This window comes from Symphalangus syndactylus, chromosome 18 (genome assembly GCF_028878055.3).
Source record: "Symphalangus syndactylus isolate Jambi chromosome 18, NHGRI_mSymSyn1-v2.1_pri, whole genome shotgun sequence".
Lineage (NCBI taxonomy): Eukaryota > Metazoa > Chordata > Mammalia > Primates > Hylobatidae > Symphalangus > Symphalangus syndactylus.
The window spans coordinates 75,615,160-75,630,281 of record NC_072440.2 but is presented as its reverse complement, the minus strand read 5'-3'; the positions used below and the strand labels follow the sequence as shown (position 1 = coordinate 75,630,281).

The window sequence follows — 15,122 nt, the reverse complement described above, 5'->3', positions numbered from 1 at the left end:
ATGGCCAAAAAGGAGGCCCCTCAAATCTGGAGACCGTATTTAAACATGGAACCACCTACCAGTACAAGGACAAACTTGGTTTTGGGCCGCAGCAGTCATTTTTCATTCTTCCACCAACCTCCCCTAAATAAACACAAACATGCTGCAGTTTCTGCTGGCTTATGATGTACTTGTAGAATTTTTTAAAAGCGTAAAGTGTCAAAAAAAAGAAGTATGAGGAAAATGTTAAGGATTTCTACATCTGGCAATTAAAATACAGGATTTATACATTTAATGCTTTATTTCCACTAACACCACTATAAATTATACAGGACTAATCCTAAATGCACATGATTTGGGCAACTCAAACAGAAAATCTGTTTTGCATTTAGCTAAGAGACATGGAAAAAATAGTATTTCACTTCCCTAACATCTAAGTGTGCTGAGGGCAATTTGTTTCAATTATTAGCACCTTTTACTATCACAAAAATTATACTATTACACGAAGATAAGTACTCAATAATATAACACATTGTTAGAAACACAGATGATAATGAGACTTAATTATGGTTAATCAAATAAATAACATGAAGGTATAGAAAGAAAACATTAATTTTTAAATATTACTGCTATTATGAAACATGAAAGTGTTCTACCACAACAAAGGTCATATAAGTATAAGGTGATGTTAAACTTAGCTTCACGTTATTTAAAATAAAATCCTGAGATGACACACTGCTTTAATGTGTGAGGTGAAAGCAGGCTTTCAGTACTGAATTCCAAATTTCTGCATACAGGAGCTTTTAAATGGAAATGCTGAATTTTATTGGAGACACTGACAAACCTTTCTATGTTTTCAAATTTAAAGAAAGCTAAGCCATTGCTAAAATCTCCTAAACTTTAATGAAATAATTACAAATTTAAAAAAAACTATAGAAATCTTAGAGTTTGGATGATGATGATGATGATGATGATGATGAATATTATTACTTCAGACAGGGTCTCACTCAGTCACCCTCGGCCAGAGTGCAGTGGTACAATCTTAGCTCACTGCAGCCTCGACTTCCTCAGCTCAGGTAATCCTCCCACCTCAGCCTCCCGCCAAAGCTGGGACTACAGGGGCACACCAACACATCCAGCTAACTTTTGTAATTTTTGCAGAGACAGGGTTTCACCATGTTGTCCAGGCTGGTCTTGAACTCCTGAGCTCAAGTGATCTGCCCATCTCAGCATTCCAAAGGGCTGGGATTATAGGCATGAGCCATCTGGTCTGGCTGAGTTTGAATTATTTTTTTAAAATACATATAGAAAATTTTTTTGCTCTGTTGCCCAGGGTCTTGCTCCGTTGCCATGGCATAATCACGGCTCACCACTGCCTCAAACTCCTTAGCACAAGCAATCCTCCCACCTCAGCCTCCTGAGTAGCTGGGACTACAGGCATGAGCCACCATGCCTGACTAAGTTTTTGATTTTTGTTGTTGTTGTTGTTCTTAGAGATGGGATCTTGTTATGTTGCCCAGGCTGGTCTTTAAGCTGTCCTTAAGCAATCCTCCCATCTCACCCTCCCAAAGTGCTAGGATTACAGGTATGAGCTACCATGCCCAGCCAATATAGGTAATTTTTAATAAACACAATTGTTCTGCTTCCCCAGCTGTGCTTTTGTCAAAGTCTATAGAGTTGACACTTTACACTCTAGCTCGATTAAAGCAGACCTTCATCTAAAAATCAATCCATCCATTTGCCAGATGTGTTCCAGCCCATACAACAGGTGAGAAGAGAAAGGCCAGATCTAAAAAGCATTTTAATAAATAAAGCATAAAATAGAAAAGCAGTAACTGAAAATTATGAACTCAAATGTGGTAACTCATATGATAATTCACTCATATGAATTATCAATAATTCATAATTCTCTATTTACATTTTTTAAGTATTCTATGTCTCTCATCAGCATTCTCTCCATTCTCAACCATCAAAAGAAAGGTTTCATGTAAAATTCCACTATTAAAATAGTATTCCAAGTTGTCTGAATCCCTTTAAAATTTTTTTAAATGGTAGTACAGTACACATAAAATTTAGTGTCTTAACCATTTTAAACGTACAGTTCTGCAGTGTTAAGTCCACTCACACTGCTGGGCAACCAATCTCCAGTACTGAATCACATTAAACAACTCCCCAGTCCCACCTCTCCTCAGCCGGGGGCAATCACCACTCTACCTTCTGTCTCTATGAATCAGACTTACTCTAGGAACCTCATATAAGTGAAATCATCTGGTGTTTTGTCTTTTTGTGATGGGCTTATTTCATTTTGCATAATGTCCTCAAGGTGCTTCTATAGCTAAGGAGCAGAATTTACATCTATATCTTTATCTTAACCAAATTACATTTTTAAAATTTGCTTGAAGCAAATTGAAGCATGTATTAGAATCTCCTTCCTTTTTAAGGCTGATTAATATTCCACTGTAAGCATATGCCACATTTTGGTTATCCAAGTTGCCCACATCTTTTTTATGTGATGTTACTCTCAGGAATCTTGTTGAACTGTCCCCTCTCAAAGAAAGCAACCATGTCCTGACCTACTGGTCCAAGAGATGTCAAAGGAAGGAGACAAACCACATTCACTCGTCTTTCCTGGACACCCAACCAGACAGATATGCCAGAGGGGGCATCTGTTAGAGCTGTACCACATCTTTATCAAAAACCAAGTTTTATGGCTTTATGTACATTACATGGTAAAATCAATTTTCCTGGTTAATCATTCTATTTTATTAGTAACTGCACACTTTAAAATTCTGCATTTTACATTAACCAGACTCTAGTTTTATGCTGAATATTTACTTGAATATCTTAAAATACTCCTTTGAGAACAGGCTGATCCTTTCTTACAAGTGTGCAGCTGGTAAGGTGCAAAGTAGCTGAATTCAGAGGGAGGACTGAGTGGGGGTGGTGGAAATTCTTCCTTACTTATTAAAAAAATAATTTAGAACAGGTGTTAAAGGTCTCTACCACTTTTCCAGTCTGAAATTAGCATAGCCCTTTAAAAGCCAACTAGACCTAGCCAAAACTGGCAAAGAGGAGGGAAAGGTGGTGGCGGGTCAGCAGGAAGAGCTCTCGATTTGCTGCTAGAACATGAAGGCACGAAAAACATGGCACCTGCCCAAAGCAAATCAATGCTTCTAGTAATAAGAGCAATGTATTTAAAGTTCTGAGAGAAAACAGTTTTTGGATCTAGAATTCTACATCCAGCAACATTATACATGCAAAACAATATAACATTTAAGAAAATTACTTCCCTCAAAAAAGTCCACACAAAAACCGCTGGGATGGCTGAAAGATTCTTCTGGGCAGCAAAGTTTTAATGACATAGGAATACACTTTCTTCTCAATGTCCCATTTATGCAATTTTTTTCTCTACAGAGGATAACATTTATACAACCATAATATTATACATGCTGTATCCTGATTGTCATCTCTTGGGATCTACTTATAAAGAGGGCACAAAAGTATAGATTCAAAAAGTAGTAAATATTATAAATAATAACTAACCAAAGTGAGAAGAGGGCAGAAAGAGACAGAAGGTGGAATATACATACTAAATTCCAAATCTTTTATAGTAGTAATCAGGATACATTGTTCAAAGTTGGTAAGTCAAGAAATGGAGGTATTTAAAGGAATAACAGAAACCACCAAAAGAGCATAACAGGAGCTGCCACTGGGAAGAGAAGCTGCGAGTGAGGAATGAAGATTTTCCTCCTTCATTTTACACTCTACTGTACTACATGAATTTTTAAAAAATTATGTGCATTTATCATTTCAGTGGTTTCAAAGGTGTCATGGGAAACATTTTCTCTGCTAAAATATACTTAACTTATAAGATCTACATTGAATTTGCCAACATTTACTCTGCCCAAATATGAGAGATTTTGCTGAGGCGGCTAGACTAGGTAAATCTACAGTCCTTTCCAGAAGCTAAGGCTCTATCCCAAGGGATAAGCAAATTGTAAAAATGTAATTTGGTTAAGATAAAGATAGAGATGTAAATTCTGCTCCTTAGCTATAGAACCTAGAGCAAACAAGAGCTAAACAACAGGAAATTTCCCCCAGAAAAAGCAAGACTAGGGACAGAAGAGGCAGTTAGAGCAAAACGGAGGTGTCCCAAGAGGCCCAGGCCAAGAGAGAAGCACCAAGGAAGAGTCAACACAGAGCTTCCTGGACTGCGTGAGAGAGCCAGCTGCCACCAGGGTCAAAGGGGCCACTGCTTGCACTGTAGACACACATTCTGAAACAGCAGTGGATGGTTGTGGGTCTCAAGGTGAAAGGCACCCACTCAAAGTGATGAATGTCTAAGCACAGGGACAAGACAAAGAGGGCAAAACGAGCTGAGAACACATTCTTCTGCCACAGTGCTAGTAGTTTCCAACCATTTTGTTGAAACCATGAGAAGGACCTTCTAAAAACTTCTAGTATATAGCCGGTAGGTGGAAATTTAGAGGGCAGTCTCCACTAAAAGGGCCAATGATTCTTTTTTTTCTTTTCTGAGTCTTGTTCTGTCACCCAGGCTGGAGTGCAGTGGTGGGATCATGGCTCACTGGAACCTCAACTTTCTGAGCTCAAGCCATTGTACCACCTCAACCTCCTGAGTAGCTGGGACTATAGGCATGGGCCACCACGCCTGGCTAATTTTTGTTTGTTTTTTGGAGATGAGGGCTTGTCATGTTGCCCAGGCTGGTCTCGAGCTTCTGAACTCAAGCAATCCTCCAGCCTTGACCTCCCAAAGTGCTGGGGTTACAGGCATGCGCCACTGTGCTCAGCCAATGATCTTTTTATTTGACATGTCTTTATTATTGTAGTGTCATAAAGAGTTTTCATAGGTTCACCTGTGACACTGATTTACTGTATGTTCCTAAACTAAAAATTCCACTATCAGGATTTTCAAAACTCTAATCTTCAGGTTTAGAAGAGACTGCCATTTGCTATTTGAGAGAATCAAAGGGTCTCACGAGTTTTTATCAATTTCCATGTCATGCCCTACACACTATGCACAATATAAAAGCATTTGGAATTTAAGAGCCAGAAGGGACTTCAGCATTCTTTCCACCAAAATGCCTCATTTAAGATGAGAAAACAGAGGCACACGCTGGGCTCTTGATGGGTATTTACTGAAGGGAAGAGAGAACAAAGAGTCTTTTCTGAGGTGCTAGGTGATAGCAGAGCCTAAGCTGGAACTCTTGGCTTCTGGCTGCCTGATAAGTCAGTTCTCTGTCCACTCTGCCCTATGGCTTCTGTTGTCTCTAAGGATTTTTCAGTAGGAAGGGAGAAAACACTTGCTCCACAGGCCTATTTATGAATAAATGTGTAAGCACTTTGACAAGGCAATGGGTCCTAGAATATGGTCTGGTGAGTCAGAATTCTCCTTCCTAAAGGGCTTTTTCCTCACCTTCTAATGTAATACATATATTCAGTTACTTTGAGAAACCACTAGCTGCAGATGAGAACCATGTGGAATCCAAAAACCATAGCTTTGATATATGCATTAGCATTTCCTACCTAGCAGGAATTCCAACAGCTACTCAATTTTCAAGGAAGGCTGAAATTTAGTCTCATAGAAAGGAAAGGCTAGAGGGAAGAGACCGGCCAATGGGATTTTCCCATCAGTTGAGATAAACCAAAGAGCAAGTAACCAATAGGCATGACTGATTAAAATCTCTATCAGCGCAAAGTGGCTTTAGAAAATCATTCCCTTTAATTAGAGAACAGTACAGTATTAATAAAATGGGAATAGTAATTAATAGCACCTATCTTTCAGGAATGTTGCGAGTGTTGCTCAGAGTCAATCTCTAAAGCAAATAGAAGTGAGTCACAGAGCAATGCCCGTCTTCCTCTCAACCATAGTGCTGCCCTCCAAATCTTAACTGTACCTTTCTAATTATGGATGCCTGAATTTTCACATTTATATCTATGCCATTTCCCCCATACTTTAATCCCTTATTTTATTTAAGAGACTAATAACTGTTTAAAGAAAAAGAAAGAAAATGAATAAAAGCACTAATGTATCCATGGGGTTTGTACAATATGTAGAAGTAAAATATAAGACAAAAGATCACAAAGGATTGGGGAAGGCAGTAATTGGAAATACACTGTTAAGAGTCTTACACTGTTCATGAAGTAGTACATTTTTTACTTGAAGACAGACTGTCAAAAACAAAAAGAGAAAATAAAAATAAAAGACAGACTGTGATACTTGAAAGATGCATATTATAATCTTACAGTAGTGCCTGGCCAATAGAAATATAATGTGAACCAGGTATATAATTAAAAATGTTCAAATATCTACCATTTAAAAAGGAAAAAGAAGTCAAATTAATTTAATATTTTTAACCTCATATATCAAAAATATTATCATTTCAACATGTAATCTGCATGTAAACAATGACTAATGTAGTTTACATTCTTCAAAATCTGGTGTGTAGTTATATTCACAACCCATCTCATTTTGGACTAGCAACATTTCAAGTACTCAACAGCCATGTGGTTAATGGCTACCATCTTGGACAGTATAATTCCAGAGCAAGGGTCAACTTTTCTCTAAAGGGCCTCAGAGTAAACATTTTGAGTTTTGGGGGCCATAAGGTCTCTGTCATAACTATCCACCTTTGCCATTGTAACTCAAAAGCAGCCACAGGCAATACGTAAATGAATGGGTGGCTGGGCACTGTGGCTTGTGCCTATAAGCCCAGCACTTTGAGAGGTGGAGGTGGGAGGATCACTTGAAGCAAGGAGTTCAAGACCAGCCTGGGTAACATAGCGAGACCCCATCTCTATTAAAAAATTATTTAAATAAAACAAAATAAAAATAAATGAATGGGCAAGGCTGTGTTCCAACAGAACTTTATAAAAACATGTGAGCCACGTGGGTCGGATTTGGTTTGAGAGCTGTAGTTTACCAACCACCAATCTGGAACAATGACTTTAAAAAACAACACAAAGAGGTATAAGCAAAAAGTCAATAGAGGAGATAAAACGGGATGATAAAATATCAGCAAATACTAAATAACACATAATTCAACCAAAAGGCAGTAGAATAAGAGGAACAGAGGGACACAGAACAAACAGGACAAACAGGAAATAAACCACAAGACGGGAGGCAGACCTGTCCTCAACATTAATTCAATATAAATGGCAGAGATTGCCAGAAGCAAGAGCCAGCTATATGCTATTTGTAAGAAACATACTTTCATTAGAAAGACAAACCAGTTACCAGTAAAAGACTGAACAAAAATATATGATGCAAACACTAAGTATAAGAAAATAGGCAAGGTGTGGTGGCTCATACCTGTAATCCCAGCACTTTGGGAAGTCAAGGCAGGTGGATCATTTGAGGTCAGGAGTTCGAAACCAGCCTGGCCAACAGAGCGAAACCTGGTCTCTACTAAAAATGCAAAAAATTAGCTGAGTGTGATGGCACATGCCTGTAATCCCAGCTACTCGGGAGGCTGAGGCAGGAGAATCTCCTGAACCAGGGAGTTGGAGGTTGCAGTGAGCCGAGATTGCACCACTGCACTCCAGCCTGGCAACAGAGCGAGACTTTGTCTCAAAAAAACAAAACAAAAATCATAACCCTGACACCAAAACTTGACAAAGACAGAAAATTACAGGCTGGGCGTGGTGGCTTACACTCATAATCCCAGCACTTTGCAAGGCCAAGGCGGGTGGATCACGAGGTCAGGAGCTCGAGACCATCCTGGCCAACATGGTGAAACCTCATCTCTACTAAAAATACAAAAAAAATTAGCTGGGCATGGTGGTGCGTGCCTGTAATCCCAGCTACTCCGGAGGCTGAGGCAGGAAAATTGCTTGAACCAGGGAGTTGGAGGTTGCAGTGAGCTGAGATTGCGCCACTGCACTCCAGCCTGGCGACAGAGTAAGACTGTCTCAAAGAAAAGAGAAGAGAAGAGAAGAGAAGAGAAGAGAAGAGAAGAGAAGAGAAGAGAAGAGAAGAAGAGAAGAAAAGAGAAGAGAAAAAAGAAGAAAAGAAAATTACAGTCTAATATTCCTCATGAACAGAGATGCAAAAAATATTTAACACAATATCAGCAATCAAATCCAACAACGTATTAAAAGGATAATACTTCATAGCCAAGTGGGATTTCTTTCAGGCATACAAATCTGATTAAACATTCAAGTATCAATCAGTATAATTCAAAATATTAACAAAATAAAGGATGGCCAGGTGCACAGCTCCCACCTGTAATCCCAGCACTTTGGGAGGTGGGAAGATCTCGAGGCCAAAGGTTCAAGACCAGCCTGAGTAACATAATGAGACTCTTGTCTCCACAAAAATAAAAAAATTAGCCAAGTGTGGTGGTGCACACCTATAGTCCCAGCTACTCAGGAGGCTGAGGTGGGATGATCCCTTGAGCCCAGGAGTTCAAGGCTGCCGTGAGCTATGATTATGCCACAGCACTCTAGCCTGGGCAACAGACTCTGTCTCAGAAATATTAAAAATAAATAAATAAACGACAAAACCCATAAGACAATTTTTAAAGACACAGAAAGAGCACCTGAAAAGATTCAATATCCATTTGTGATGTTGAATGATTTCTTAACGTACTAGAAATGGAAAGGAACTTCCTAAACCTGAAAAAGAATGTATATGAACAACCTAAAATCTTACTTAATGGGCAAACATTGAACTTCTCCTCCTTAATACTGGAAACAAGGCAGAGATATCCACTCTCTCTATTTCTACTTAACCATATGCTAAAGGTGCTAGTCAGTGCAATAAGGCAAGAAAAATAAATAAAAGACATAAAGACTGGAAAAGATGTAAAACTTGTTAATAGCACACAACATAACTGTGAACATAGAAAACCTTATGGAATATTTTTTAAAATCCTATTAGAACAAATAAGTGAATTTAAAAAGCTTGCAAAATATGAAGTCAATATATAACAATGAATTATATTTCTGTTTTTTGAGATGAAGTCTCGCTCTTGTCCCCCAGGCTGAAGTGCAATGGTGTGATCTCGGCTCACTGCAACCTCTGCCTCCTGGGTTCAACTGATTCTCCTGCCCTCAGCCTCCTGAGTAGCTGGGATTATAGGCACCTACCACCACAGCCAGCTAATTCTTGTATTTTAAGTAGAGACAGGGTTTGGCCAGGCTGGTTTTGAACTCCTGACCTCAGGTGATCTGCCCGCCTTGGCCTCACAAAGTGCTGGGATTACAGGTGGGAGCCACTGTGCCCGGCGACAATGAATTGCATTTCTATACAAAAGCAGCAAACAGTTTGAAAATGACATTTAAGAAACAATTCCAGGCCAGGCCTGGTGGCTCATACCTATAATACTAACACTTTAGGAGGCCAAGGCGGGAGGTTGACTTGAACCCAGGAGTTCGAGACCAGCTTGGGCAACACAGTGAGACCGTGTCTCTACAAAAAAATTTTTAAAAATTAGCCAGGAGTGGTGGCAAGTGGCTGTAGTCCCAGCTATTTGGATGGCTGAGGCAGGAGACTCCTAGGGCCCAAGAGGTCAAGGCTGCAGTGAACTGTGATCATGCTACTGCACTCTAGCCTGGATGACAGAGTGAGACCCCCATCTCTATTAAAAACAACAACAAAAAAAAAACTTAGGAAGAAAACTAACATAAAATATACAAGATCGCCACAGTAAAAACTAAAAAATAGGCTTACTGAAGAAACTGGCAAGATGATTCTAAAATTTATATAGAATGCAAAAGATCTAGAATGGCCAAAGAAATCTGAAAAAGAACAATGTTAGAGGGTATATGCTTTCTGGTTTTAAGACACTATAAACCCACAGTAATAAGACAGTGTGGTACTGGCATAAGGAAAGACATAACTGACTGGAAGTGAAGAGAGCAGAAACAGACCTAGACATACACGATCAGTTGATTCTTGACAAAGGTAGTGAGTCAAACCAATGAAGGAAGAAAACTCTTTTAAACAAATTGTTAAAATGTTGTTGGAACAATCAGATAGTCATATGGAAAAAAATAAACCCTGATCTCCGTATCTTACTCCACATACAGAATTAATTTGAAATGGGTCATGACCTAAATGTAAAAGTTAAAATTACAAACCTTCTACCACAAAAATAAAAAAATAAAATAAATAAAAAAGTAAAAAAAAGAGACAATCACTGCAACCTTAGGGTAGACAAAGATTTTGGGGGGTGGGGGGGAATTCACTAACAATAAAAAGGAAAAAACTTAATAAAGAGGACTTTATGAAAATTAAAAATATCTGGCTGGGTGTGGTGGCTCACACCTGTAATCCCAGCACTTTGGGAGGCCGAGGCTGCTAGATCACTTGAGGCCAGGAGTTCAAGGCCTGCCTGGGCAACATGGCGAAACCCTGTCTCTACTAAAAATACAAAAATTACGTGGGCATGGTGGCGCACGTCTGTAATCTACTCAGGAAGTTGAGGCATGAGAATCACTTGAACCTGAGAGGCAGAGGTTGCAGTGAGCTGAGATTGCACCACTGTACTCCAGCCTAGACAACAAAGCAAGACTCTGTCTCAAAAGAAAAGAAGAACAAATCAAAAATATATGCTCATTTACAAACATCACAAAGAAATGAATAGGTAAACCACAGAATCGAAAAAATACACGTGCAGCACAAACATCTGACAAAGGCTACGTATCCAGACTACATAAAAGAACTATAAGTTAATAGCGAAAAGACAAACAACCCAATTTTAAAAGGGGCAAGAGACTTAAAAGCCACCTCAATGGTCAACAAGAACATTAAATGGTAGTCAATATCATTAGTTATGAGAGAAATGCAAATTAAAACCACAATGCAATACTGTCTCATAAAGATTGACAGTCAGGTGCAGTGGCTCACGCCTGTAATCCCAACACTTTGGGAGGCCAAGGCAGGCGGATCACTTGCGGTCAGGAGTTCGAGACCAGCCTGGCCAAAGTGGCAAAACATTGTCTCTACTAAAAATACAAACATTAACCAGGTGTGGTGGTGCGCATCTGTAGTTGCAGCTTCTCGGGAAGCAGAGGCCCGTGAATCGCTTAATCCCATGAGGGAGGTTGCAGTGAGCCAAGATCGCACCACTGCACTCCAGCCTGGGAAAAAGAGCAAGACCTGTCTCAATAAATAAATAAATAAATAAGAGATTGATGGCATGAAATGCTGACAAGGATGTGGTGCAACAGAAACTCATACAATAAAATGGCATATCAAACTCGTACTATGAAATGCTATATCCACTTTGAAGAGCTGTTGCTTTGTTCTTATAAAGTTCAATACAAACTTATCCTAAAAATCAATAATTCTACTCCTACATGTGCAGACAAAAAAATTATCTTACTGAAACATTCACAGCAGCCTTACTCATAATAGCTCCAAATTAGAAACAATTCCAATGTCCACCATAAAGAGAATGGGGGTAAAATAAATGCTGCATATTTACATAATTAAATACTACTCAATGATTAAAAAAAACTGCTGAGATGCAACAGCAAGGATGAATTTAAAAAATATATTAAGCAAAAAAGTTAAACACAATGCCAAACAATTCTATTTTTTATAAATTCCAAGAATAGGTGAAACTAATCATAGAGTGGTAAAAATTTAAAAATGGTTGCTTAGGGTCATGGCAATTGTAGTGGGAATTTGGGATTGTTTGAAAACAGACACAAGGAAATTCAAGGGAAACAGAAATGTTCTATATCTTGCTTTGGTTGGAGGTTATATGAGTGTATACAACTGTTAAAACTCTTTGAACTAAACATTTATGATCTCTGCATTTTATTTTATCTTAATCATACCTCAACTGTTTTAATCTCTAAAAAACCATTTTTAAAGTATAGAGGGCAATCTGAAATATTAACAGTGATAGCTTCTGGGTGTTGGGATTATGGCTAATTTTTTTCTCTTGTTAATTCACATTGTTCTAAACTTCACAATTTTCTATAATGAACATTATGTATGTACACATTTTTCCCACTTTCTATACCTGTGTTTTGTAGTTTCACAAAGACACCAAATGTTGCCAGCATTTATATCCTGCAGGGAGGATTATGGGTGGTAAAAGGAAATGTGGGTCAAGCATTCTTTCTACAGTAGGCACATGGTTCAGTATCTACAGGATCTGAAAGCTCAGGAGATTAGGCAGAGGCAGTCATACTGAGAAGAGGACGGGATCAGACACACATGAGTTCAGTTCTAATCCTGGTTCTCTCACAGAACTGGTGAACAAGACACAGAGCCTCCATCTCCTCATCCCTAAAATGGGAATAAGACACATCCTGGGCCAGGCACAGTGGTTCACACCTGTAATCCAAGCACTTTGGGAGGCTGACGCGAGAGCATCACTTGCATCCAGGAATTTGAGACCAGCCTGGGCAATACAGCGAGACTTCATCTCTACAAAAAATCAAAATTAGCCAGGCGTGGTGGTGCGTACCTGTAGTGCCAGCTACTCAGGTTGAGGTTGGAGGATCACTTGAGCCCAGGTCAAAGCTGCAGCGAGCTGTGACTGCACCACTGCACTCCAGCCTGGGCAACAGAATGAGACCCTGGCTCAAAAAAAAAAAAAAAAAGTCCTGTCTACCTCAAAGAGGTTTTGTGAGGGTTAATCAAAATGGCTATGGTCTATAAAGCAGTCTCTAAAATACAGGGAATTCAGGTCATAGTCACTTCTGATATGATGTGAAAAGTTAGAAAGGCCATCTTTCTCAAAAGTCAGATTTAGTACTTACAAACCTATAAGAAGCAACAAGAAAAGTCATTGCTAGAACTCTGGCCTTTTAACTTAACAGCTGAGAGCTCTTACCTATTGTTGCGGTAATAGTGATTCTGCAGGGAGTAGGGTATGCACTGGGGGTTTAACCGTTTGCTGTCAGCCTCCTTCCAGCCATCTTCAGTCCACTTTCTTTTGATCTGCTTCTCTTCCTGTTTTCTCCCCATATATTCAGCATAGGTTTGGATCCGATAGCTTTCTGCATATTTGCTGGTATTGACAGCTACAAGGAAAAGAAAAAAAAATAAAATGCTTACAAAAGTCTGGCCTAGCCCCAAAGATGTCACTTTTGAAATGTGGCCTAAGGTGGTCAAAGGAGCCCCATCAGGCCTAAGGTCTGACCGACCCTGGGCTCTGCCACCTGGAAGACAAATGACCTTGGGTACACCTGTAAACTCTCCAAGTCTGAGTTTTCTCATCTGGAAAAAAAAGCCATTGCTCCCCAATCTCCTTTTCAGTGTGAAAGTGCTTTGTAAACTGTAAAGAACAGTAATGATGTAAGTAAAATAATAATTTTCAAAATATTTGCAGCCAACATTACTATTTGGATATTATTCATTTTCAGAGTAACAAAATGAAAATAAACAAAACCACTAAGAGAAAACTATAAACCCTCACTATTTTCCTAAAATAAAATGACAACAAAAAGCAATATTGCCAGTGGTGGCGATTACTGTGTCACACACTGAAGATCTCCTGTAAGTCTATGGGCAGTGTTTTACACGCATTATATCTAATCTTCATAGTACGCTTGCAAGGGAGGAAATGTTTTTACTGGTGAGAAAGCAGGGTCACAGGGGTCAGGGTTTTGCTGCGGACCATCCCTGGGTGAACGGCAGGGATAAGATGCAAAACCAGGTTCCTCAAACCCTAATACCAGGGTCCTTCTTATTGCTCTGCATCTCATTCTGGACTCTGCAAAGTTTTTTTGGAAGTGCTTTATTATTTTCATTTTATTAATTTTTTTAAACCATCAGGCTTTATTGTTTTGTTACAATGAGTTTTAAACAAATTTGTACACTCACGTGTTGTCCATCACACAAATTAAGATAAAGAACATCCCCTCACCCTCATGCCTGTTTTTAGGCAGCCTCCCACCTCTCCTTCACTGGACGAAGGCACCTCAGATGTGTAGTACAATTATAGCATTATCTTCCTCAACTTGAAAACTTTTCTGTCACCAGTGCTATCATCAGGGCTTAATTTTGCCTTCTCTTAAGCTACCTATAACTGGAATTACCCTACATATGCTTTTTTTTGTATTTTATTTATCTTATTTCAATAGCCTTGGGGGAACAGGTGGTGTTTGGTTGCATGGAAAAGTTCTTCAGTGGTGATTTCTGAGTTTTGGTGCATCCGTCACCTGAGCAGTGTACACTGCACCCAGTGTGCAGTCTTTTATCCCTCACCCCCTCCTGTCCTTCCCCTGGAGTCCCAAAGTCCATTACATCATTCTTATGCCTTTGCTTCCTCATAGCTTAGCTCCCATGCACTCTGCAAATTTAAGACAGCTGCACAATACTTAGGACATGCCTCTGCTCCTTCCGCCTTAAGGACTGCTAATTCTCTGTAATGCGCCTCTGGCTGGCAGCAGTACTTGAACACTGGGGCTTAATCCCCCCTTGGTGTTAATGCTTCAGACTAAGGCCAGGTCAGTTGTGTTCTGATCCCATGCTGCCCCCTCTTCTGAGGCTGCTGTGGATGGATCACGATGGCAGCATGGGAGTGAGGATCAATGGTGCCCTCTTGGTGCCCATTTGCTACTTCTGGCTTCCAGTTTGGGCATATGCATTCCCAGCCCACTAGCACTACCAACAACTATTACCCACACTGGCAGTGAGACCATCAGAGCCTGGCCACGCTGTTCAGAGCAGTCTTTGTACCTGGTAGCTGCAAAGCGCCATGATGTCAGAAACAGAATCTGTCTACCTGCACCTAGAAAACCTCTGGATATGGAATAGTTCTCAATAAAAATGATTAGACTGAATGAAGAGCAGAATGCAGTGCTGGTGACGAGCAGGCAGGCTTTGGGCACGTCAGCACTGGACAAGGGACTCCAGTTTACCAGGGACCTTAAAACAGAGGGAAAGACAACTGTATGAGAGGCAGATGTCCCACATCTGGCACCTGACACATTTTAATCTTCAACTAGGCCAGATTTCACTAAAACTTAGTGCAACAAAGGTTTCCGGAATGTCATGCCCTAAATATTTAGTCATCTAAAAAACAGAACAAAACAGGAAAAAACTCTACTTCTTCAGAAAACACAAATTTTTACTAAGAAGTTTGTGTACTTTTAAAATATTCACTCAAGAGTTAAAGAGAAAAAGGAAAAAAAAAAACCCTCAAAGTATTGGAGAG

The 15,122-nt window shown here is 39.6% G+C and overlaps 1 protein-coding gene across 6 annotated transcripts in view; it reads right to left on the bottom strand.

Annotated features, from left to right (window-relative positions):
- PARN (poly(A)-specific ribonuclease) overlaps positions 1-15,122 on the bottom strand; it is a 200,656-nt gene that overhangs the window by 34,822 nt on the left and 150,712 nt on the right. For all 6 annotated transcript variants that reach the window (XM_055252462.2, XM_055252463.2, XM_055252466.2 and 3 more), the window contains one exon: positions 12,795-12,984. In XM_055252462.2, coding sequence (XP_055108437.1) covers positions 12,795-12,984 — 190 coding nt within the window. The remainder of the gene's footprint in view (positions 1-12,794; positions 12,985-15,122) is intronic.